This window comes from Ixodes scapularis, unplaced genomic scaffold, assembly GCF_016920785.2.
Source record: "Ixodes scapularis isolate PalLabHiFi unplaced genomic scaffold, ASM1692078v2 PGA_scaffold6__148_contigs__length_123643588, whole genome shotgun sequence".
In the NCBI taxonomy this organism is placed as follows: Eukaryota; Metazoa; Arthropoda; class Arachnida; order Ixodida; family Ixodidae; genus Ixodes; species Ixodes scapularis.
The window spans coordinates 84,266,893-84,291,604 of NW_024609881.1; the positions used below are offsets into that span (position 1 = coordinate 84,266,893).

Here is a 24,712-nt window from a genome sequence, read left to right on the forward strand (position 1 = left end):
GACAACTTCAAGTCGGGCAGTCGTTACACCAGCCAAAAGGCTCCAAGACGCCGTGTGCACAGATGTCAGCCCAGCCACATTTTGTCGGCCAATAAACATCCAACTGCTGCCACATCTAACCGTAAAAAAAGGTGCCTTTTAGCGCATTTGTTTGTTAAATACCGTGTTTATAATTAGAGTTCCGTGTTTTCGCTATATATACTGATAACCCATCAAAATTAACTCCCAACCGGGGTATTAATAAAAATATCGGAAAACACCGCAAAGACTTTGAAAAACTTAGAACGAGCAAAACCCAGGCTTCTTAAAAAGAAATGTTTACCCACGGCCTTATTTCCCGTCGACCTGAAACACGATCCACGGTGAACTCTATCCAAGGCCGCTCTTCTGTTTGTTGGCCCATTTGGGCCACGCCTACATTCCTTAGATGTCAAGGAATTCCACCACCGTGTTCCATGTTCCTCAACATACCTCCCCCCCCCCACCCCCTCTAAACACCCTTTTTTTTTAACGACAAAAAAAAAAGACTGTAACAAACACTGAATCCGAGGTAGGCGCCGGGCTCGCGAACATTCCGGAGCGATTCCGGAATGTTTCACATGCAACACAATTGTCCAGCAGTTTTCCACGTATTTTTCCCAAGGTCTCAGGATTCGTCCCCGGGGTCGAACTCACCCTAGAGTCGTCCATGAGGTACCAGATGCCGTTGGAGTTGCGCACGAAGCAGAAGTAGTGGCCGGAGTTGCAGCTGGCCCCCAGGTGGACCAGCACCGCGTTCAGCCGGTACGTCACGGCACCGCCCTGGTCGGCGGAGAAACGCCCAAAATGACCGAGCGGTCACAACACGGCCCCGCGCGGTCCACTTTCCACGCACAAGGTGCAGCCTTAAAAACCGACGGATTCGGTGAGCCTCGCGAAATTCGAATCCCAAACGTACGCACCTGAAATTGGCCACACAGACGGAGTGTTGCAAGAAGGTTTACGTTTTTTTTGTTTTTTTTTCAGAGCCCGATTCGGAGGAGGCAAAATGCTCTTGTGCCCCATACAGGACGTTCATCGTCTGCACACTGGTTTGGGAGCTTGCGCCCAGGTGGTCGTTGTACGCATATTTCGTCAAAAGTATCGGCCGTCGTGATTATCTCGCTCATCGCCAGCCTCTGCTGTACACCTTGGGCAATGAAGTTTGGTTCGACAGATGGCGCCGTCTTACGAGGGATGTTTGCAACTACGAGACGGCCCAAGGCCGTCTGATGCAGAGTTTGCGTCCGATCGTTCAATGGTTAGGCCTTCCCGAAGTTGCCCATTTTCGTCACCAGCCGCTCTCACTAGCAGCCGGCCAAAGCACCTCCTGTTCGCTGCCCCGGAGCCACTGGTTTTTAGCGTTTTAGCGTTCAGCAAACCACCACGTGGGAGCAAGCTCATAGACCAGTGTGCAGGCGACAAACAGGCTGGTTTAAGACATGGGAGATACACGGCCCTCGAGTTTGCTTGAATTTTAGTATTTAACCACCTCAGCATGTAGCTCCCAAAAGATAGACATAAAACTTGTTACGAAACTTGGTTCAAGTGCCCAATTTCAGGAACGTATGTTTGGAATTCGGGTTGTGCAAGCTGCGCCAAATGTGCTAGGTAGTCCTTACGGCCGCGCACTGCAGACTAGAGTTGCTAGGGTCACTGGAATGCAAGGTGCTTCTGGCATTCTGGTATGCATCCATGTGGGGGGACTCCCCTAATCACTCTCAATTGCAGAACTATCACATTCATAATCTTGGGATTAGTCACAAAACCTTTCAAAGCCCTCTTCAGATTGTCTTCCCAGCTATAAAATCACGGTCGCCCAAATCGCTAACATATTTTCAAAAAATATAATTTGAACGCAAAAAAAAAAAAAAATTGCAACAATAAACTATGTGTGAATGTGGGTGCCAAATTCCGCTCGACAAGAAGGAAAATAAGTCGGAAAAAAGCGTCATTATTTACACCATCTCGCGTAAAGCTAAAACGATAGGGCAGTCAGTTATGCACCCGACGATGCGAGGTGCAAGTCAAAATTGCCCGGGGCACGCGCAAGACTTCGCCGCAAGAGAGAAATTGGACCAGATCTACGAAATCTGAACTGCCCGGTCTAATCCACTTGTCACGAATTGCTGGCGTACACAGACACACTTGAAAATGCTACGAGCATTTTCTTTTTTTTCTCACTTCTATAATTAGCTTGAATGCAAGTGTGCGTATTCTGTCTTTTGGAAGTGTTTGGAGCAAACGGTCACGTCCCTTGTCACGGTGCTTAGGCGCGTAAAACGCCAACCCATTACCAATGTCGATCGCTCGAGCAAGCGGCTCTTTTCTAGTTTTGGGAAAAAATTAACTTTTCGCAGATTGTATGTGTGAGAGAGAACGCAACAGTTGCCATTATAACGCACCGTTTTTTTTCGTTAAAACTGCACAACGTACGAAGACGCTGACCGAAACAGTGCGGTAACAGCAGCACCAGGGCCACCGGTCCCTGCCACCGTCCCCGCGCCTAATTGTTCTTCCTTCGTCCATGCCAGAAAGCATCGCACAACAGCAGATGCCACAAACGAGCGCGTCGTTCATTCCGAGACTCACCTGCTTGTCCGACATGAAGGGCCGCATCTCCAGGCGCTCCGGGTAGCTCACGTGCTTCGTTATCTTGCCCCCAAACATCCGGTTCGAATCGAACCTGCACCGCAACGGAGGTACAGTGGTTCAGGTCGGGTGCTAGCAACACTCCGCAGTAGGACCACATTATAGCAAAGACAGATGTAGGAGAATTGGATTTTCTCTCTCCTTCTTGTGGGCATTTTGAAGTATTTGCAATAAGCAACGGGGGAGGTTCGGGCAAACTGATGAGCTCTCGTCTTCGTGGAAATCTGAGACCAAGGACCGCGTAAAGAACAACCAATGCACACAAGGTTCTGGGTTTCTTGTCTTTTTCTACTGTACCACTGTTTGAGTGGTACACTAGCTCGTCAACAAGGAGCAATACCCAAACCAATCAGGACAAGTATAGCTCACCTGCTTTTTCCGAACCATGCACTCAACTGTATCGGAAAAACCAGGCTCACTCACGACTTAGTTTAAGGCTCTTCCAACAGATGGCAGCCATGCATTTTTTTTTTTTTCTCCCATTCTGTTTGTAGTTAGAAGCTTCATTTTGAAGGCAATAAATGTAGTTGTGTAGACCAAAATTGAGCAGGGTCATGAATTTTTCAAAACTAAAATCGGCTAAAGGGCAACTGCAAAGAAAAAAAAATGTATTTTTAGACATCCTAATTGGGACAAATATGTCACAAAACAATTATTCCACCAAAAACAATTTTTTTTACACCAATATTTATTGCACGAGACTGATTTTAGTTTGCGGCTATTTCGTCCGTTTTAAATCGCGCGCCACAAAGATGGTATTATATGTCACGTAGTGGCTGCTATACGTCACGAAGTGACTTATAACGGCCACTCTGTGCGCTTCAAAAGAGCGGGAGTTTCAAATGTGGAGAAGTTCTGACTCCGACTAAATTACGTCCTATGGCGTAAATATTGCTCGAAAAAAATTGTTTTTTCGCAGAAGATCTGTTTTGTGACATGCTTGTCCAAATTAGGCTGTTTAGAAAAAAACACTTTTTTCTTTGCACCTTTAAAGGGGCCCTGAAATCATATTTAAGCGTCTACCTTTTTTGCGGTTTCCACGTCTCTTGGAGTTCGGGCAAGCCAGCGGGCACGGAAAGAGTAGCTAAATATCAGTGCGCCATATTTTAACCGGACGACACGGAAACCTCCTCCACTGACGAGGACTACCTGCGGTACCGAAAGCGCGCAAAATGTGACGTCTTTGGTCCTGGGCTTACTACTGGTCAGAGCCGCTAAAAACTTCTTTTTGGTTGAAATACAAAATATAAGTGGCGTGATTTGTTTCAATTATTTATAAAAGTAGTTCTTGTTCACTATTATAAAAGAAAAAAAGAAAGAAATGCAGTTTATAAAGTACGGAAACAAGAAATGACCCGTTGACATCCCCGCCGCCAAGCGGTGGAAAAGGCAGCGCATACTAGAGAGGAGTAGTGGGATAAGGCGCCGACACGGAAAAATCCCGGATGTACGCGGTGGCGCTGCAGTCGTATGGACAGGAGGATCCGACCGGCTCCGAGCGTTCCGAAGGCCTTCGGCAAGAGGCTTTGTCTTGCGGTTTGGCCGTTTCGCGGTATGGCAGCGCGAAGTGGCTCCCATTCTGAACTGATCTTTACCCGTGTTTGCTGTCGTTCGTGGCCAATGAAGTGTCATGCCGAATTAGCGTTTAATCACGCAGCAAATGCAATTAAAGCCGCTTTGGCTGCCCGCCGCATATAGCCCATCCAGAACATGCTTTAGTGGCGCCCTCTGGCGCTGTCGACACGGAATGCGGCGGCCGTGAGCGCTCGATGAGCTCACTATTCCTGCTCTAGTTCACGGCCACTCAAGCCAGGACCTACGACGTCATGAAGGAGGTTATTTTTGGCTTGTTTTTGTAATTCTAAATTGCCTACAACTTTTAAAATAAAGCGAATTTCGCGAAAAGGAAAGTTTGATTAAGTTACTACGTTCAGTGCGCTCAGGTTCGGTGCAAATTAAAAAACAGTAAAAACTCCTTGCAGGGCCCCTTTAAGGGGTTAAAGCACAATCCGGGAATGTGAGAACTTTCACAACTTAACGGATAAGGCCAATTTTGCCGCTGCCAATTAAGGCATGGCCACCGTAGACGCGCCAGAGCCGCCAGCAGTTAGAGCGTAAACTAAAGGTGCGACACAGCGTCGACCAATCAGCAGACTGAGACGTCACAATATTGGAAACGACATTTGAAGCGTGAAATAGAAGCCTCGGCCTCTCGGTGACAGTTAGCTCTGGGCCGGCTTGCTAGAACAGTGTCTCAGCTGAGACTGGCTGAAAGAAAACAGTGTGCAAGGGTGGGGCGCGCGAGCGTCTTGAGATGCGGAGTCCCGCTCGGCTCGTGCGCTGGCTTCGGCAGTGCTTTCTTTCCCCGTCTCAGCTGAGACACCCTTTCTAGTAAGTCGGCCCTGGTTTGGAGCGCACGTTCGTTTATTCTACCCTTGAATATGGGCGTGACGAAAATATAACATGCGCCAGGTTTTCAGTCACCCAAGAGTTATACATTTTTACTCGAGCGACGCTAAAACCGCTTAGATTAGTCGAGTCGGGTTTTTAGATCTCATGATTACCACTAGGGGCTGTTTCGCGGCCTGTGGTTGATCCGAAGATGCTCGCCTATTCAAACCAATGTATGGCCAAACTCTCCAAACTCCAATACACGGCTCTGAGATGCGCGGGCCGGGAAATGCGGCACCTTCCATAGCTTCACGGACGAGCAGCGGCCCATCGCTCACCGCTTGAACTGGAAGGTGGCCACGTTCGGCGGCCTGTGCACCGTGAAGCGCTTCTGGGCTTCCACCTTCACGTTGCACCGGGGGCACTTGTAGGCGTTGTCGTTCTGGAGCAGCTCGGGCTCCACAAACTTCTCCAGGGCCTTCTCCAGGCTGGAGGCATTCTGCGCAAGCCACCCGCATTGCTCAATCACAAATACGCTACGTCACGACACATCTCGACAGAGCAGTGCCTATAACGCGTCGAAAAAAGCAGTCCCTCGATTTACGTTCGACGACGGCATAGGAGAGTCGCGTCGTAGCCGCCAGTCATCCTGGTTGTGGTGCAACTAGTGAGGTGGACGCCCGTTCTGCTGCAAGTCGCTCTCCGGCTTTTTAACTAGTCTTTCTGTCCCGAACGTCTTCTTGAAGAGTGCTAGTGTGCAACGGCAGTGCGACAGTCAGACACCACAGAGCGGGACTTCGAGCCCGGAATGCATCACACAGCTGTCTCCCGGCCACTTCCTGTAACACCCCCACCAAGAGTGTCAGGGAAGTGCTGTGTCGGCACTTGGCTCGAACCTGTCAAACTGTACTGCACTGGCCTCTCCTAGATAACGTAAAAAATCCAGGACTGCGCCTCTGGTATCTAGGAAGTACCGAGCCAAAACCATGGTGTAAAAGAAACACATATAGGTGTAGACACCGCGCGTGTCGCAGCTGCCAATAAAGTCTCCTCCTCGCCTTGGTTGCAAGCGGCGCCACCAGATGGCTGCCCGACATGCGGCTGACAGCAGCTTGTCCCAGGCCCGGTTTCCGATGCTTCTCCATGGGAGACGTGCTTGCTTTTAAAGTCCTTTTAAGAGTGCACCACACAAAGGTCGGGGCAGACGCTCCAAGCAGAAGGTGCGCACACCCATGTGTCAAAAGAATGAGACATTTCCTGCTGGTTTCAACCGTTTCTCGTTTCCCCAATTGCACCGTTTGGATGGCGGAGACGCCGTCGGCCGAGGTTACTCAGGCACGTGCCAAGAGGACTTTATCTGACTGACCGCAGCGCAGCATTCGCCGAAGCTGTGTCCTCACGTGTACTCATCTTACACCATGGCCAGCGCTTTTGCACTTGGGGTGGGAGAGTGGAAGAGAACAATGACACGCTCTGGAAGAAATGGGGATGTGTGTTAGCAGGGTCAAAGCTGGGGCGTCCAACCGCAAGAGATGCTAACCTTGTGTTTCAATCCTGCCAGAGCACTAGCTTTGGCAGGTCTTTCTTTAGGAGAACGCTGCACACGACGATGTCCGTGCAGTCGAGGCACAAAATACATAGCAAGTTTGTCCGTGCAGCGTCACGGTCGAGCAACACAATACATTCCGTTACCGTAGTATAACCTCGTTACGGCAGAGCTGGTTACAGCACGCAGTGATGATTATCACTGGTGCAGTTCAACCCATTTATTATAACTAAGTTTGAATAAACCATTTCTTTTCTTATATCCATTCACACTTCATCAGTCTTACCAGCTAGAACAGACTCGTCCTAATTCCCGTCAGTCTGGAACAAAAGCATCAGCATTCCTACGTACTTCTTCAACGACAAACCAAAGTCTTGGTCACTGTCGAGGTCCGTTGTAACGAGTTTATACTGTAACACTATTTCCACGAGCAAAGGAAAGGGGAAAGTTTCCTAAACAGTTAACCCGGGGAGCGACAAAACAGATTACGCTCCCCCTTCTTTAAAAGGCGACGAGGTACTCGCGAAAAATTGGGACCTCTCCGAGAATGAGAAGTCTACAAAACGCACGGAACGGGACGGGTTAATTATACGAGGTACCCACCTTGATGTCGAGGATCAGATCCATGAAGTGGTCATACGTGTTGCTAGTCTTCTTGCACCTCATGCAGATGACTGCGTGATAGAGCACCATAAAACAGCCGTCAGCAGGTTGAACCCAAACTTCCCCAACAGAAGAAAGGTCTGTTCGCTACTGCAGCCAGGAACCCAGTTAACGCTCAGGACCGGGTTATGTGGAGCGCAAGTTCGTCCGCTCCTTTTTGCAGGGGCTGTGGTGACGTCAGAATGCCAAGCTCCGATTGGCTCTGATTGAAGCACAGTGGGTTAGACCAGCAAGCTTCCTCGAGTTACACCCACTATTACTTCAATCTGAGCCAATCGGAGCCCTTCATTCTGACGTCACCACAATCCCTGCGCAAGAAGCGGAAGAACTTACGCTTTGCATATTCCCACGTTCAAATCCCTTGCACCCGCATTACACACAGTTTGCTTAGACTCCCTTTATACCGTCATCTAAGGCTCCTGTCAATAATCTACACACCATCAAATAAAAAGAGAAGGCCAGACCCAACAATCAGTCTTTTGACTCTTCATATGATTTGACACGCACCACTTTCAAAGAGGTAAACACTACGCACAAGGAACGGCTAACGGAAAGACTTCGAACTATAGTGCCTGGAATGCGTCCCTGACTCGTGTGTTTGTTTTATTCTGCCCGTGCACCGAAAGTGGTCGCAATGTGGCAACAAATGTCCTCGCAAAAGCCGGAGCGTCACGCCGTCGGATGCCAGTCCGAGACGCATTCCTGGCACCGTACTTCAAACAAACTCAAGATAGAGAGATTGACCCCCCCCCCCCCCCACTGCCATAAGCAGGGCGTCCACATGTTCCGAAACCCCACCAACGTCACCACAATGTCTCGTAACTCGGATCCAAGCCATGAGCGTGTCGAGCCGGGGCCCACCGTGTGCCATAACCGGACGGGGAACACGGGCACGGCACAGAACACGCACCTTGACTGCGGTGGTAGCCGCCAAAAATCTCGTTGACGACCGTCGTCTCCTTGCTGGCGGGATCCAATCTGCGGGGGAAACGAGACGATCAATGTTTGTTCCTCCAATACGAGGCTGAGCAGAACGGTTTAAACAAAGGTAAAGCAAGATTTGTAAAAACAAAATTGTTCGAACTTGACTGTGCCGACAAAGACGGCGGAGTATGAAACCTGTCCCATTGAGACCACACTCTACTTGAGATTTGTGCATGAAATTTGTCTTTTTATTAAATATATATTTATATATTGTTTTTTAACTTTCCATGTATTTTTAACTTCTTTGTCTTTCATGTACTTTTTATTATTTTATTTTTATTGTTTTACCTTTTCTTTGTTATTACGAGTTTACATTTGTTTTAGTTACTATTTGCACCCAAAACATGTCGCTCTCGCCTACAATACGATACACGGTGCCACTGCACCAACACAGGTCGAGCCCCGCCTAAGCTCCAGGTGTATGCCTTCAGTTTATATAAAATCTTAACGTCTAACTCTTGATGTGCCACTTGTTCGTGACAATTTTCTCGTAGAAAACACCCCATTAGACACATTACGTTAAAAAGAAACCTCTTGATGCTAAAATAAAAACACCCGTCCCCAACGAGGACAGCCAAGGAAACTTTTCAGCATTCTTGCAATATAAAACTGAGCAGTCCCGTGTTAACAGACAGCACAGTCACAGCGACAGCTGCGATGCATCACGGCAAAGCCGTTGGGCATCGGCATCCTATCGCGTTCAGAACAAAAACGACATCCGACCATTTTATTCCAAACACTTTTGTACCTTCTTTTGTTCCGCAGCGCACGAAAGCACATCTCCCGGCACGAGTTCTTGGCATTTTACAGTGCTATGACGACAATTCGCTATCGGCAACTTCCTTTTTTCTTTTCTTTTTTTTTTTTTTCAGAGAGCGCATGCGGTGGGTATAGGATACTACAAAAACCCCAAATATGAAGCAGATTGTCAACGTTGAGGCGTAGCTCTGTGGGTAACGCCCCCGTTTCGCACGCAGCGGACCCAAATTCGATTTCCACGGGCGGCGTCAATCTTTTTCCAGGATCTGGCAATATCTATGACGGACGCCCACTACGCCAACCAGAACGACTGCAACATCAACAATGAATGTCATTTATAGTGGTGGGAAGAGCCCTTAGCCGCTATCGCCGTAAAAAGCACAAAAACCCATAGAGCTCTTAGTAGTACTGGCGTACGTCTGCATAATCTCTACTTCGAGGCCCACGTGAGGGAACTCCAAACAAAAAAGCGCACATGTCACCAGAAAACAAAAAAAAAAAAGTTTATGCATTTGTGGTTTTTTTTATTTAACTTCACAGCCTCTCTTCCATTACGAACGATGCCCCCCCCCCCCCCCCCCCCCCCCCCCCGAACGTTTTAATAAGTAGCGCTCAGTTACCGGAGCACACCGAGTCAATACCATACAGAGGACATGGCCTGCACCTCCTCCCTCCCCCCAAATGTCATCACTAGCAGTCATGCACGCGCCTCGTATTCTAGGCGGTATCGGTTGAGGAGGCACTGCTAAGTAGAAAGAATAGGTAACTATCTGCCTATACACCAACTCATGTTTACAAACAAACCGGAGCGCCCCTAGCGGACGCCACCGGCACCGCGCATGCGCGGTGGATGGTGGGCAAGAAGCCCGCCGTCGCCCATAAACAAACCATTGAATTGCGTTGTTGTCGGCGTCGGTGGGAGTCCCCGTGCTCTTTTTCGCGTTGGAATTGTTGATTCTACGTCCTCCTAACAATGTCCGACTACTTAAGCGGCTTCAGCAAAACTAACGAGGCAAAACTTTGCGTGAATAATGTGACGTGTGGCGATTCATTTCACGTGGACGCCGCAGAAGGGGCGCTAAAGCCTGACTCCCACGATGAGATTCTACTCGCTATTTTCAGCCGCGACGTTGCTCGGACTGCAAAAGCGTGGACCGTAGCTGAGATGGTAGACTTCGATACTGAAAACCGCAAGTAGAATCGGGCATTACAAGTCGGTGATGGCCACTGGTAACAATAATCAACATCTCGTATCTGTTTACACTTTAGCCTACTTACCCCAACCAACCTTCAAAAGTGTTTTGAGGCCTGCACTTAGTTCTTATCGCAATTACCTTAGTTCGTATCGCAATTACCGGGTCAACGTTTGGTTTACGGGCCGCTGTCGTTTGAACGAACTGATGACAAAAAGCAGACAAGTTTGAAAGAGCAGACGACAGTTCGAACGCATGCGTAATGGAGTACGGGCAAGAAGCACCGCGTCCCGCGTCAACAAACCATTCAATGTCACGTTGTCGGCGTCTGTGTGAGTCTGCATACTCTTTTCGTTGAAATTGCGGATTCTACGTCCTCATTGCAATGTCTTACCACATTAATCGCCTAAGCGAAATTATCAAGGCTCGTTAGGCCGCTAAACTTTCCGTAAATAATTTGACGTGCGGCGATTCATTCGCATGAACGCCGCAGAATGGACGCCAAAACCATGATGAGATTCTTCTAGCTATTTTCGGTAGCGACGTCGCTCGTTCTGCAAAAGTGTAGAAGGTAGCGGCGATGATCGACGTCGATACTGAAAATCGGAAGCGGGAACAGACCAAGCGTAACAAGTCGGTGATGGCCACCGGTACCAATGATCAACATCTTGTATCTGCTGTTTACACCGAGCCTACTTAAGTCTTTTGAGGCCTGCAATTACTTCTTTTTGCAATCACCAGGTCAAAGTTTGGTCTACGGGCCGCTTTTGTTTGAACGAGCAGACGACAAAAAGCAGACAAATTTGAAAGAGCAGACAAAAGTTCGAACGATCAGGCGGCCGTGTGAATTTGAAGGCGCACTGAACCCGTGGGTGGTTCGGACAACTTGGCGGTTTTCTCTCGTTCATGTTGGAACAAAGCAAATGCATCTGGCGACCACAATGCGTTGCCCGCACACGGAATCGTAGTTCGACAGCGTCTGGTTTGCCCTTCTCACGGCTACTATCCACGTTCTCGGACGAACGGAGGGGGCAGAAACACATAAAAACTGATCTTCAAACCTTTCCAGACTCTCTTGGTACAACCCCCATCGCAGCATTTTGACAAGAAGGCAGGTTTTTTTGTCTCGTTTCTTCCAAAGGAACACAGGAATGCATGTCTGGCACGGCGACTTCTGCCCACCACCCCAGACCGGAAGTGCGTCTGGCGCACCACCACCGCGGCGTGACGTAGGAGAGTTGAGTTCGTGTATAGACCGTTGCAACCTAAGAATGAGAGGCGAGGAGGAAGCAGATAAAACGCTAAAGAGAGAAGGAGGTTTCCCCCCCCTTCTTCTCCAGCGTTCCGTCTGCTTCCTCCTCCCCGGCCCGTCTTACCCTCGCCCTTCGTTTTTAGGTTGCAACGGACTATAGTATCCCACAACTTTTAAACCCTCTTACAGATCTACTTTTTGGGCCTCCCAAAGTCAAGTGACCCACGAGATGAGCCAGACGTGGGGCCGCGACAGCTCCGCGCCGTCAAACAGAAAAAAACGAGATGGCAGAGTCACTCAAGACGGCTGACCACTCACTTGGGTCCCCCATCGTGGTTTGCGAGGGCGGCCTTCCACAGGTTATCCACGACGTAGCGTAGGAACTCGTGGGCGTCCTCCTGCTGGCCGAACTGGAAGTGCTTGGCTATGGCTGCGGGGAACAGATGTGGTGTGTCACTCCGAGACGAACGTATGGGAACACAGTCACAAACGAAAACGCACGGGAGCGTAAACAAGCAAGCAAAACAAAGCGTACCATAAAATATTGACACGGATTGACAATCATAAAACCGAAAATAAAGGCTTAGTCGACGAACTCGAGCCAGAAAGAAAAGAAAAGACGAATGTCCAAACGACAGCAGCAAACGTCGCGGCGTCGGCACTACGGCTGACGGAGCGAGATGGCGGAAGAGTCGGCAAGGCCACGCTCAGCTCTTTCTCCCTTACACTCCGTATCTCGAACATTCAACCTAGAATGTTTGGGAGCACCTAAGACTACGCTGACCTGGCAAGGTCCATATTGGCCTCCCAATCTTTTACATTCGGGGTAAGAGTAAGCTAGAATCTTCTAGAACAGGGGTCTCAAACACGCGGCCCGCGACTTGCTGGGACGCGGCCCGCAGCCGGCTACGAGTCCCGGTTCCCATGTCCCGAGCGCTAGAAATGGCATGCGCCATAGTGACTTCATCTCGTCGATTCATTTTCGCTCGAAAAGTAGCCCTGCTTTTTTCACATTCACATCTGTGAATATGTGAATAGGTGATTAGTGATATTTTTCTCTTTGTTTTGCTTTATTTTTGGCTTCCCAGCTTTTTGTAATGCACAACAGTTCCGCTACAGGGCCGCAAGCGCGAGCTATTCGTTGAAGGATGCATCTCGACTGCGCAAACTCTCGATTAGCACGAGCACTGCCAAAGATAAATGTAATAAAAATCGTCAGAAAAGCAAGAACTGTCAAATTAAGTCGTTTTTAGAGACATGTTGAGCTTGGTTAATTCGTGAGTGAAGTGAGCAACAAGAACGACAGTGTACTTGCTTGTTCTATTAATATCGCCAGCATGTTGGCGGTGCGTGTCATCTTAATTCATGTTATCACATCCTACCAGCGCCCAAAGTAGTCATATGAACAAATCAAATCTAAAGACGTCGCTGGCAAACCACGGCGAGTTTCCAAAAAAGCATAATGCACGCGGTCTGTTCTCTTTAAAGTCTTCTGAACAACCCCCCCCCCTTCCTATCATGCGATGGCCCTCGGCCTTTCAGGTGTGGGATATCTGGCCCCCACACTCAAATGAGTTTGAGACCACTGTTCTAGAAGTTCGGAGAAGTGTTCCTGCTCGGTCATGTACGCGACAATGTCGAGCAAGTGCCGAGCCAAGATTGAGATGATCTTGAAAAACTGGAGGATGGTCTCTCGTTAGGCGGCTCCAAAGCAAAAAAACGATAGGGCCTATTGCCGCCTATTACCGGAGTGCTCACAGAAGTGGCTGACGTGGAGGAGCGTCTCTGTTATCTAGGTGGGCCAAGAAGTCTGGAGGTGGGTGCCTGATATGTCCTACGTCGAGTTTTTAAACGGTTCACAAGTAGCGGGTGGGCATTCGGTGCGACCTGGGAGCATGCTTCGTATTTTTTTGGTAAGAACTATACGACACAAACGCTGTGCCTAGGTGTCGAGAGTGTGAAAGGGCCTATCGGCAGCCCCCGAACATTCTCTCACTGTTCTTTGCAAGTTTAAATATGGCAATACAAAAAATTGTCCCTACTTTTAATGAGGCACAAAAAATTAAAGCAGGACCTCTAATGGCCGGTGTTTTGCCGACACTGGCTACAGGACCTGCCCCCGGGCCCCGGACAGATTGTAGATGGGCTCGAGGTTGGACAATCAATGCGCAAAATCTTCTCTCGTGTCTCTGACACCGAAATGGCCGACATTTTACCGACATTGGTTGAGGAAAAAGGAGGGGCCCACCTTTGAGCCTCTGATAAATATAGATGGGCTTTATGGCATCCCCGGGCTTGTCCAGGGCTCTCCGCATGTGCTTCTGCAGCTCGCACATCATGCAGAAGTTGATTGTTTTACCTGCACACATGAAGGAAATGGGATGCTCGTAAGGACCACATCAATTGCACAAGAGTGCGAGGACCTTTATAAATGTTAGTATATAGATGTAGGTAGTCGAACAAAGGGGCACGAAGTTCGTGTGAAGTCGCACAAAGAGGCACGTGGTCGGGGATAGACATTGGAAATGAGTTAAGTTGAACAGGAAGGCGTGAAGTTGGAAATGAATTTCAGGAAGCTGTAACGTTGAGTGAAAAGGCATGCAGTTGGGAACATATATTGGGAAGGCATAGCACTGAACAAAAAGGCATCCAGCTGGAAAAAACTTAGGCAAAGAATGGAGTTTAACAGAAAGGAGTATGGCTTGGAAGACTGAGAAAAGCTGTAGCGTTGACTAAAAGGGCATGCAGTTGGGAACATGTTGGGAAGGCAGAAAGCTAAACAAAAAGGCATGCAGTTGGAAGTAGGCTTTGGGAATGTGTGAAATTTAAAAAAAAAAAAGGCCTGTAGTTGGAAGAGACTTTGCAAGGCTGTAACATTGAAAAGGCATGTAGTTGAGAAGGCATAAAGCTGAGCAAAAAAGGCATGCAGTTAGAAATAGACTCTGGGAAAGCATGGAGTTGAACAGAGAGGCATGCAGTTGGGAATGGACTTTGGGAAGCTGTAATGTTGAATGAAAAGGCACGGAGTTGGGAACATATATTGGGAGGGCATAAAGCTGAACAAAAGTGCCTACAGTTGGAAATAGACTTTGGGAAAGTGTGAAGTTGAACAGAAAGGCATGCAGTTGGGAATGGACTTTGAGGTGTAAAGTCAAACAATATGTGTGCGGTACGGGAATAGATGCCGTAAAGGCATAAATTGAAGACATGCAGTCGTTAAAACAGCCTTTCCCAAATGAGTAGCCCTTCACGCAAAGCGACACCGACACTTGCAAGAGGAGGTGCAGTGTCACTCACACTTGGCACAGTGGTTGTCCTGGTGAAGCAAGTAGTTGGCCAGGGGCGGGCAATACGTCAGGCACTGGATCACAGTGTTCATGAAGCACGTGTTGCCCAGGTTCACCAGGCCTGCGCCGATCTTGCGCACTTCCCGCCAGTCCAGCCACACTGCCTCCGGCGAGTGGAGTCGCACTCGTGGCTCAGGGATGCCTTCGTCCGAAGACGAAGAGCCGTTGCACGTGGCGCCGTTGGCTACCACCGTGCCGTTTGAAGTTGCGGCTGGCTTGCCACCTGCCCGGTTAGGTGAGGACAGAGAGTTTAGCCCTACTAGACCACACAATGAAAACAAAAGGACCTTCTTTCAATGACTAAATTCGTAATTTGCGTGCTGGCATACGTTGGTATTATTGTATCTGTTCTTCCCACATGAGGCTTGTGTTCTGTACATTTTCCATTTATTCTTTTCTCATTGTGGCTGACTTTTAATGACCCTTCAGACATCTTCACTTTAGATAACAAAAAAAAATTGTTTGGGCGTTATTTAGTTTACAGATCAGATCCTTCCTGTCTATAAAACAGCAACAAAAAGAAAGGACAGAGCGAGATCACCGAGGGGACTCTGAAATAGACATTTCGCAGTCCCTCGAGCCTAGGTTAGCACAAAATCGAAAATATCCGAAGAAAAAGAACCCAACGCTTGTTTCATTCTCTTAAAAAAAATGTGGCAATACTTTGGCCCAAATTGACGAGATCGTCACACGCAGGACACGTCTTCGGGTCGGAAAAACTAGGTGCAATTGTTTATGTACTGCGACCCCTACCACGACATACGAAGAGAACGCCGCAACTTGATCGCTTACACCAGTCAATTGGAGTGATGTGCCACCTGCGGAGGGTCCTGCTGCGGTAGCGACACTAGACTTCGTTTCACCTTACGATCAAGCGCGGCAGACGCGACAAGGCATTTCGGTCAAGCCTGGACTGTGACGTAGCATGCTATACGCTCTCCGCAGGTCACTGCACACTTTCTCCAAGGTCACGTAATGCTCACACGGACCTGGATTGGCTCCGATGGCTCGTAGCATCCGCTGCATTCCGTCAGAAGGTGAAACAAACTACGTATAACATCGTTCCCTCGCTTGCATACTTCTGCATCTCACTTTCGCGTCTTAAGTTTTCATCGAGTCACCTTCACTAAACAGCTGTTCTAGGTTAAACAACATGAATCCGAACTAATGAGCTAATGGAACTTGTATTCCACGGTTCCTTTAAAGGTTTCACAGGGCTCGCAGACTCGCACTTCTCTCACCGGGTCAAGTTTTCCAAAAGCAGCACCACCCACCAATCTTATGAAGCGCCGTCGCAGCCGTCTTGGAGAGGGTGCCGTTGTGGACGGGCGCCGGCGAAAGTGGCGCATACTTGGCGCGCAGCGCCTCCGACGTGTGCTTGGCACCTCCGTTGTCGCATGACTCAAAGTCGATGTGATGAAGAAGAACAGACGACCTTGAGCCACCTGCGACCTGAGCACCCACGGAAAAAGACTAATCAGCAAACGGGGAAGGCGCTAGATCACCTTGTCAGTCCGCGTCGGTTCTTAAGATCTATACGTGTGCCTGTAAAGAGAGCTAAGCTTACCGGCTTTCGGGAAAGAAAAAAGTATTATCCTTCAAGGAATGGCAAGTTAAAGAGACAGAATAAACTTTAGTACACAACTCAAGTCCGAGTCGTTTTGTTTTAAGAGAGGCACCTCTCATTACATTATGTTGCATTGCACTCATACAACACGAAGCAATTTAGAGAAAGTGCAATGATGACCTCCCACTTTTGTCACAAGAATTGCAAACTTCGTGTACCACTTCGTGTTGGAAACAAAGCCTGCAGACAAAGCCCCATGGGTTTCCCAACTTTTTTTTTATCTCGGAGAACCCTTAAGTACCTCAATGCAAGCCTAAAGAGAAAACATGCCTCTCGACAAGTTTGTGACAGAGCGGTTCAGAAGCTTAAGCACCTCAACAAAATTAAGCCCACCAGAGAGAAATGCGAGGCCTCTTGACTCACAGCCGCGTGCAAATGCATCGCGTGCAAATGCATCGCGTGCAAACGCATGGCTCAGCTAGGCTTGAATTGTGCTCAAACTCCAAGGCAGGCTCGAAGAATTCCGAAACACGGGCACCCTGGATTTTTGCATTAGAACCTGATTCCCTCAGCTGGGTCAACTGCCGCCAGAATTTGTGACTTTTCCTTTTTATTTATGGATCTTTTCGAAAATAGTTTTATCGGCTTGAAAAACTCACGAACATTGCTGGGAAAGAGATTTTTTAAAGTGTGAGTTAAGTACTTACTCCGAAATAAGGTATTTTAGAAATGCCAATGGCCATGTGCACTTGCTTGCTGAGCACTGAAGCAGTTTTGCAAACCTGCCATTTTGAAAGAGCCTAGATCCAAAGGGGCACCCTTCATTGCACTCAGTCCTCTTTCATTCTCAGTAGAGCGCCTCGCAAACCTCTAACGAATTTATCAATGAAAGACCAGTTCCTCTAAGGTAGGGTTTGGCCACCATGCCATGCCCCCCCCAAATGGAGCATGCTATGGCTACCGCAATCGTAGAGTTTAAACCGAGGCCTTCATACTTTGAGCAAATTCATTTGGAAACGGATATTGAACCGGGGAGCCACCTGAAACATACATATGCCATCAACATCTCTGAAATTTTCGGTCAAGGGAACATTGTTTCTTAGGCACACATGCGCAACCAAACCAGGCGCCGCAAGGCGGTTTCTATGGCGATTGCCACAGAGGCTGCGATGTAGTGGCCAGGCATAGGTTGGCGTAATGGTGCCTGCAGTACTTGACCTGGAAGCTGTCACACGGCGCTCGTTTTTGTCGCTTGTGTGTACCCCGCTTCAGGTGGGCTCCCTTCTCAATCTCCGCCGGCCCGGAGAATGCGAAGCTCGAGGAAGCTCACCTGCTGGTTCAGTGACAGCGAACTCCGGCCGAGCCCGAGGCTGACCGAGCTGCTGATCATCTTCAGGCTGTCCTGCGCCATCCTGGGGGCCGGCCTTCTCCTACGGAGCCGCTGAAGAATCACGGGAACCCGCTGCAAGGGGTCATAGAGCAACAATCACCCTCCGTCAACAGGAAGCCGCCACGCTCGCTCGCAGTCGCACAGGCATCCAAGCTGCTGACATCTGAGCTGGCATTTAGGATAGCTGGTAGACCTCAAGGTAGCCAGCATTGAGGTCTACCCACTCTCCTTCCAGTGAGAGCCAATGAGAGCTCGGCGTTTCGAAGTTGCCGCAACACCTGCACAAGAAGCAGATGAACCTGTGCTCTCCATAGAGTTTAGACAAAGCGTTCTAAAAACTGGACATACCAAACAAACAGAGGGCATTGTGCGCCCCGGCGGAAGACTGACTTCAACCACATGGGAATTTTCCGACGTGCAACCGAAAGCTCAATCACATTGTGTCCTTTCCGCATTATATAAGCCTCCGTAAGGTTGCGGACAACTCGGCTGGGATTCTAAGAAGTTGGGAGTTGAACGACTAAGCCCTGCGCGCCGAGCATAGTACAGCGGTTTGCAGACACAGAACCGGTGGGGTTAATGGCTGTGCAACTGAATATGGTTCGGATTTTAAATCTACTCACTGAGAGAGAGAATGCACCACAAATGTTTGCTGCAGTGTCAGAAAAGACAGCCAATCCACTGCTGCGGTGGTCCTGTTGCTATGGCACCTCTGAACTCCGAGAAGTACTTGCACAGCCAGTACTGTGGACCTTTTTGACAAACCGGAAGTGTCTGCTGGCATCCGCTATCCATAATTTCGCGGTACAGTTATCATTGATTCCTCGCTTTTTGAGAAGACATCTGGAAGACATCATCCTACACTCGTTGCTGCTTCCAAAAAAAAAAAACAGGCTTTGTGCATAGTTTTTACACAGTGCAAGAGTGTTCCTAAGTAATTTTGGTTGTCAGCATAAAGTCTTTCGATTTTGAAATATGTATACACTGATAAAAATAGCAAATATCTAATATGAAATGTGCACAAAAGTATCATGTAATGGGGAGGGGGGGGGGGAAGGGGGGGAATAATAGTCATGTGCCATGACAAGCCAAACGTTGACCAATAAAAATTACAATAATAAGCAAAAGTCAAGGTGACTCGCCTCATTACACTACGGTTCTCAAGGTGACGACCTACCGTAAACATAAAGCGCACTAGAGAAAGGTTGAGCAGGTATGAAATGCACGCACGCTTTTTCTGCCCATTCAAAGACTGGCCCCTCTAGTTGCATATATGCAAGTAACCTAGCAAAAAAATTTCAAAAACAACCTTCAGGTTATAATAAGTTTCACCCTCAAACTCACAGAAATTGTGCTTTGTCCGAGCATGAGGTTATTTTTGTACAGTTTTGAAGCCGGAACCCTGTCCTGGAAACCCTTTGGTGTTTGAAAAGAGAAGGCATAGAGAGGGAAACTTTGCTGAGAAAAAGGTGAGAAGTAACCTTCCTTCAGCACCTACCCGTCTACCTCTCTCTTGCCCCCCACGAACAAAAACGTCAAACAAGATCTTCAGTCCATCTTGTTCTCCTGGCTTCAGTCCAAGGTCGTCACAACCACCAGCAAACATGCGAGTTTCGCAAAGTGATCTAGGTCACGCTCCTCCACATTAAAAAAATAAAATGATTCACCACGATAAGAAAAAAAAAAAAAAAAGAATCTCAAGTTATTCGCCTCTTCCCCCTAGAAAGAATAGAAGAGAAAAAATGGACAGACACGATACAGTTTCTGACAAGGAAAGCTAGCCAAAAAACACCAATTGTGAAGATTAAAAAATAAAAAAAAAATACTCCGACGAGTTATTCTTCGTTTAGCTGTTAAAGATTGGTCGAAACAGAGAAGTGCGAAAAAAGTGCGATCGAAACGCTCAGAGCTGCTACAGTGAGGGGCTTCAACCGCAGTTTTCTCGGCACACCACTAAAAGCTAAAAAACATTTTAAAGATTTTGTTTTGTTTTGTTTTAGTGGGGGGCCGGGGGGGGGGGGGGGGGGGTTGAAGAAATTGTGCTTTACTACGATTGAATATACGGATCACTGCGTCACTAATGAAGGTTACGATAATTTACCTTCGCGCGCGCACACAAAAAGCAGAGACGGGAAAAAAGGAAAAAACAAGCCTTTTAAAACGACGCAGTGTTCGATGGCTTTTCGCCTTTTGTTTATACTTTGTTGTATTCTTTCGGCGCCGAATTCGGCAACCTCGCGTTCTCGAAGGGAGATCGATTAAATGGTATGGGCCAACGGCACCCGTATGTCCTGCAAACAGTTTACCAGAGGTTCTAAACTCGTTTAAACGTTGTTTTTTTTTCCGCCAGCACGGGCAGAAAAGAAAAGAAGCCGAGAACACAGCGCACACATAAGTTTCGAAAGGTTAGAAGCCGTGGGACGACCGGCTGCGGCTGCGGGTCACCTGTGTGCTCATTAATGCGCAGAAAGATGACCTGCGACGTTTCAACGCACCGCCCGTACACCATAAACGTGCAGAACGTTTCGCGGGGATAATCCCAGCACCGCTTCGGCGATGAATCAACTGTTAATTTGTCGCGAGCTCCGGCAGATATCGGTGAACACGTCAAAATAGGCCTAGCGTAGCCGGCGCAGCGCAGCACATGTATCGCGACGAATCGGGCTAGAACTCTTGCAATTGGGAAATCAGAGTCGACTTAGGGTTCCAACGACTTGATTTTGTGTTTCGAGCGCGCTTTGAAGATTTCTCCGCTTCGAAAAAGGAGATAATTAAGCCTCAGTGCAACGACAACGCCACAAAAACGTGACAGAATGCCAGCGCTTTTTTTTTTTTTAAGGCTTAAGCCTAGCGTTGCGTCTGCTTAGGCGGGCTGTTCCGAGTCCGCGTTGGAAAACCTGTGTAATAGGGCAACGATAAAGTCTAGAGCTTACCGGTGTGGACGCTTGCGTGGGCCATAGTTTTGATGCATATCCGCGGGAGATGGAACGAATTTAGCGATTATTATTTTTTTTACAGGGGTGGTTATCCCTCAAACCTAGGTACTAGAACACACAAAGGAACTGACCCGCCACCTACAACGATCGAAAGCGATGCCGCGAACTGCCGCGATGCAGTGTATTGAATGCTGTTCCACAGATGGCGCTCAAATAGATCTAAAAAAAAAAAGCCGCGAAAAGCTTTTTTTTTTTTTTTTCCGTGTGGTTTAGGTTGTACGCATGCAAGTAACGTTTTGTTTTGAATTAAATTATATGAACACCAAATAACGTTTTTAACAGCCATCATAAACCGCCCTTGTCATGTGTTCTTGTGCTTAGCAACACTTCTAAAATATTGGAAGCCCGACCGCCCGATCGACTGGATGGGTTGCATTGCAACGCCGTAGTTACTTCATAGTTTTCACAGTTTTCATTTGTTTTTAATGTAACCTCGAGATCTGCCAGGTCATACAGAAAACCAGTATCAAGCCGTCTCACGCTGTCGGGGTCTCACGCTCGTGAAACCTTGCAGGTTCTCCATTTCAGCTTCAAGTACGGCTTGCTGAAACTCTCGTCGATTGATCAGAGCCGCCAGTTGCTGAAACCTGTTCAGTTTGTACTGAAAAAGGCTCGCCGCTGCCCTGATGCCCTTCACCTTCTGGTTGAAACAAACCTCCATCGACTTCGCTTCGTCTTCGAGATCTTTGAGACGCCTTTCGAAGACCTTGATCTTCGACGTCAGTTGCTGGGTTCTCCCGCCTTCAGACGGCCTCACAACGCTAGCGCTCAAGACCATCTTCATCAACAGATGATTCTTACGATATCTTGCCAAAGCAAGCATCTTGCCGTCATCAGTTTCAGAATCTTCGGCAGCGTATGGCTGTCTTTCCGCAAGTCGACCCTTCAACGCGGTCTGCTGAAGATGCGTTTTCAGCGATGGCCACGGGCTAGTTTGTGCTGACACTGTCGGAGCGGTCGGACCAGGGACTACTTGAGGTAGAGATTTCATTGCCGTGGACGATGGCGCAGACGGTTGAGTTACTGCAGCTGGCACAGAAACATCGGTCTTCTGGATGGACAACGGACCAGGCTTTACGTTCGAGACGACGACGGGCAGCGGTTTTGGCGATGGAACAATGACCGCAGGTGACTGGAAAAGCTGGATGACTCCTTGACCCAAGGTCCATTGCCCGTGCTGGTCCAGCTTAAATGCGGTGGCGGGAACCAGCAATACGCCTGGGACGCTCGGTGAGAGGACGTAGGTCACACGTGATTCGGGCGGCTGGAGAGCTGGTGGAGCCGACGGAGTCGGTGGTACAGGGGCTTTAGGCGGTACAGCCGGATACGGGGATGGCCGGGCGCGTATGGGGCGATGGTGAACCATCGAGGACGGCTGCTGCTTGCCGCGCGACATTGGCAACATGGCACTTACGACAGCGGGGACCACGTCCTACTCGAACCGATCTTAGTAGAAAAGTAAAAGTTATCGCAGATGGCGAGGAGATAAATATTGGCGGGGCACGGGGTTGGGGGCATCGATGTTCCAAGCGGATTGCTGTGAAATTGTGCTGAATCACCTGGAAGTCGAGTAGCTCGAGAAGAATGGGGAGAGGGGGTTGGGGGGAGGAGGAGAGAGAGAGAGCTGTGTCATGCTCTGCCTTTGCTGTCGAGCGAAGAGCAAGACGATCATCGCCCAAGCATAAAATGATTATTCATAACGGCAATGTTTTTTTTTTGTTTTTGTTTTTTGCGTTGTTTGACAAGCTTTTTTTACACGCCCTCTTCTGTTTTCCACATTTTTAAAAAACCGGAGACGACGGACGAAAAAGGGGACAACACACAAAGCGTAACATCAACCAGCTCGCCTGCCTGTCTCACTTTATCTTCTCTGATTTCCTTTCCTCTTTACTGCGGCCACGTTCTTTCGCGATTTAATTGACAGGCTTTTGAACTAAAGAAGGCTATGATAGTGGTAAATGGAACGTGGCTGCATGCCCTGTCGAATTTCCTCCAAACAGCGTGAATGTGCTCAAGAGTCGAGACCGATAACCCACTGGCGCTTAGGAACTCCGAAATGCCTTGCATGTGACACCGTAGCAGCCGCCGTAGCTCCGTACCATGCTCCTGAGCCTGTACCTTCTGCAGCATGCATCTCGCAAAATCGAATTTGTTCTTGGCAAGCTTTCTGGAGAAGAACAGAATTGCCTAATGTATGCTGCAAAAGTACGGGTCAATGGCGGCTGACGTGACGTGAAAGCCATGTAATCGAGACCCTGTGAGTTGGCGTCACTCGACATAAAACATATGTTCTTTAGACAAGTCGATCCTCATGCGTAGCTAGGGTACATAGGCGCCGACTACGGAAACCGAACCCCCCCCCCTCTCGCAAGCTCTTTGGAAAAGCAAGCATCATCGCGTCCGGAAACCCTGGGTGCACCTCATTAATCTCATCTGTGTGCCCCGGTGCCCCCATGTGTTGATAGCTGGCGCCCAGTGGATTGAGCCCGAAGAGAACTTTCCGCCTATGGCACCTATGGTACACAAAAACAAGGTGTATGCATCCGGTCGTCGTTGGCTCCAGTTTTGTCTGAGATTAATCTTAGCGCTCTGGATCGAGAGGTTCATGTGCAATTGCAGTCAATGTCATCCATGGGTGCGCGATCATAAGAACGATGTTTTCATGTGCGCATTCACTGATCTCAGTGTGTGCATTCGAGGGGCTAAATGTCAACGAGTGGGTGACTGTCATAAAAGGCCAAGCTCGAGAACTTTCACTTACGAAAAGGCTGCGAGCAATTCTGTCCCTGAATTTAAACTTTTTTTTTTTTTTTTTTTAAATAAGTAGTGTTGTGGTAGCGCTGGAAAGACGCGCCCAAAACTGGTCTCACCGTACCGAAGTTGTCACCCAAAGACGGTCAAAAGAAGTGTGGTGTCGTTTTCGCGGTTCGTTATCGGGATATCCCTTGGAAGTTCTCGTGGGTGTAATAATAATAATAGTAATAATCTTTATTTGCAAGAGTATTGTTACCTCGAGTGGCTTGCGAGGCAAAGACGGAAAGGCGAGAGCCCGTAGCTAGGAAGACGGCAGAAAAGTGGGAAAGCCGACCATTTTTTCATGCCGTTTCTCACAATTTGATGGGCCTGGCGGCGACGTATGGCATCAGAGTAGTTTTCAGAAATGGCTTTAGGCTCCAAATTATTAAGTTGAGCTAGCTGGTTTTCCATCTGAACTGAACGCCTAGAAAAACAGGGACAAGAGGAAGAAGAGACTTAAGTTGAACTAGCTGGTTTTCCATCTGAACTGAACACCTAGAAAAACAGGGACAAGAGGAAGAAGCGACAATACGTTGGCGTACTCGCAACGTGCGAGTACGCTAACGTGTTGTCTCTTCTTCCGCTTGTCCCTGTTTTTTAGGCGTTCAGTTCAGACTTTAGGCTCAGCCGTATGACACCTTTCTCGGAAATCAATAAAAATGTGGGAAAAAAATCTGGCCGTGGATTGCGTAGACTGGACGCTGTGTCAACGAGATAATGCTAGAGCTCAAAAGGGCGGTGTTGTCAAACGCGGCCAACTAAAAAATAGTGAAGCATTTGGAAGAATGCAATAATTGTTGTCCCGAGTGGACCTCAGCAGTGATTGCTAGCAAAGAGTTGAACTCGTTCAAAAGCGTCGTTAAAGGGACACTGACACCCCCCAAAAATTTTTTTTCATTTTTTGCCAGGGGCTTCATTATGGTGTCGGAGGACTACCCAATTAATATTTTGCAACAGAGTAGCGTATTTTTTTAATAAAGCCGAAAGACGCAACTGCTCGAAACCGAAACCGAAACCCGACGAAGGTCGGAGAAGTGGAGAGAAGAGAGTGAGTGGCGGAAGTCACGTGGCTACACCCGACCGTGCTTTTTTTTTTTTTTCTTCTCTCCGTAGCAGACGACACGACATGCGGCGTGCGATGCGGCGTGCGGGAACTGC

General features: G+C 48.5%; 1 protein-coding gene across 1 annotated transcript in view; it reads right to left on the reverse strand.

The window, feature by feature from the left end:
• Positions 1-20,834, reverse strand: part of LOC8053759 (ubiquitin carboxyl-terminal hydrolase 36) — a 39,325-nt gene extending 18,491 nt beyond the window's left edge. Inside the window, exons 1-11 of the mRNA XM_029993881.4 lie at positions 20,696-20,834; positions 17,703-17,834; positions 16,080-16,257; positions 14,756-15,028; positions 13,707-13,817; positions 11,777-11,888; positions 8,181-8,248; positions 7,211-7,281; positions 5,400-5,560; positions 2,611-2,704; positions 676-801 (exon numbers count right to left, since the gene is read on the reverse strand). Of these exons, the coding sequence (XP_029849741.3) occupies positions 676-801; positions 2,611-2,704; positions 5,400-5,560; positions 7,211-7,281; positions 8,181-8,248; positions 11,777-11,888; positions 13,707-13,817; positions 14,756-15,028; positions 16,080-16,257; positions 17,703-17,783 (1,275 nt within the window). The 5' untranslated portion in view covers positions 17,784-17,834; positions 20,696-20,834. The remainder of the gene's footprint in view (positions 1-675; positions 802-2,610; positions 2,705-5,399; positions 5,561-7,210; positions 7,282-8,180; positions 8,249-11,776; positions 11,889-13,706; positions 13,818-14,755; positions 15,029-16,079; positions 16,258-17,702; positions 17,835-20,695) is intronic.
• Positions 20,835-24,712: the final 3,878 nt, after the last annotated feature.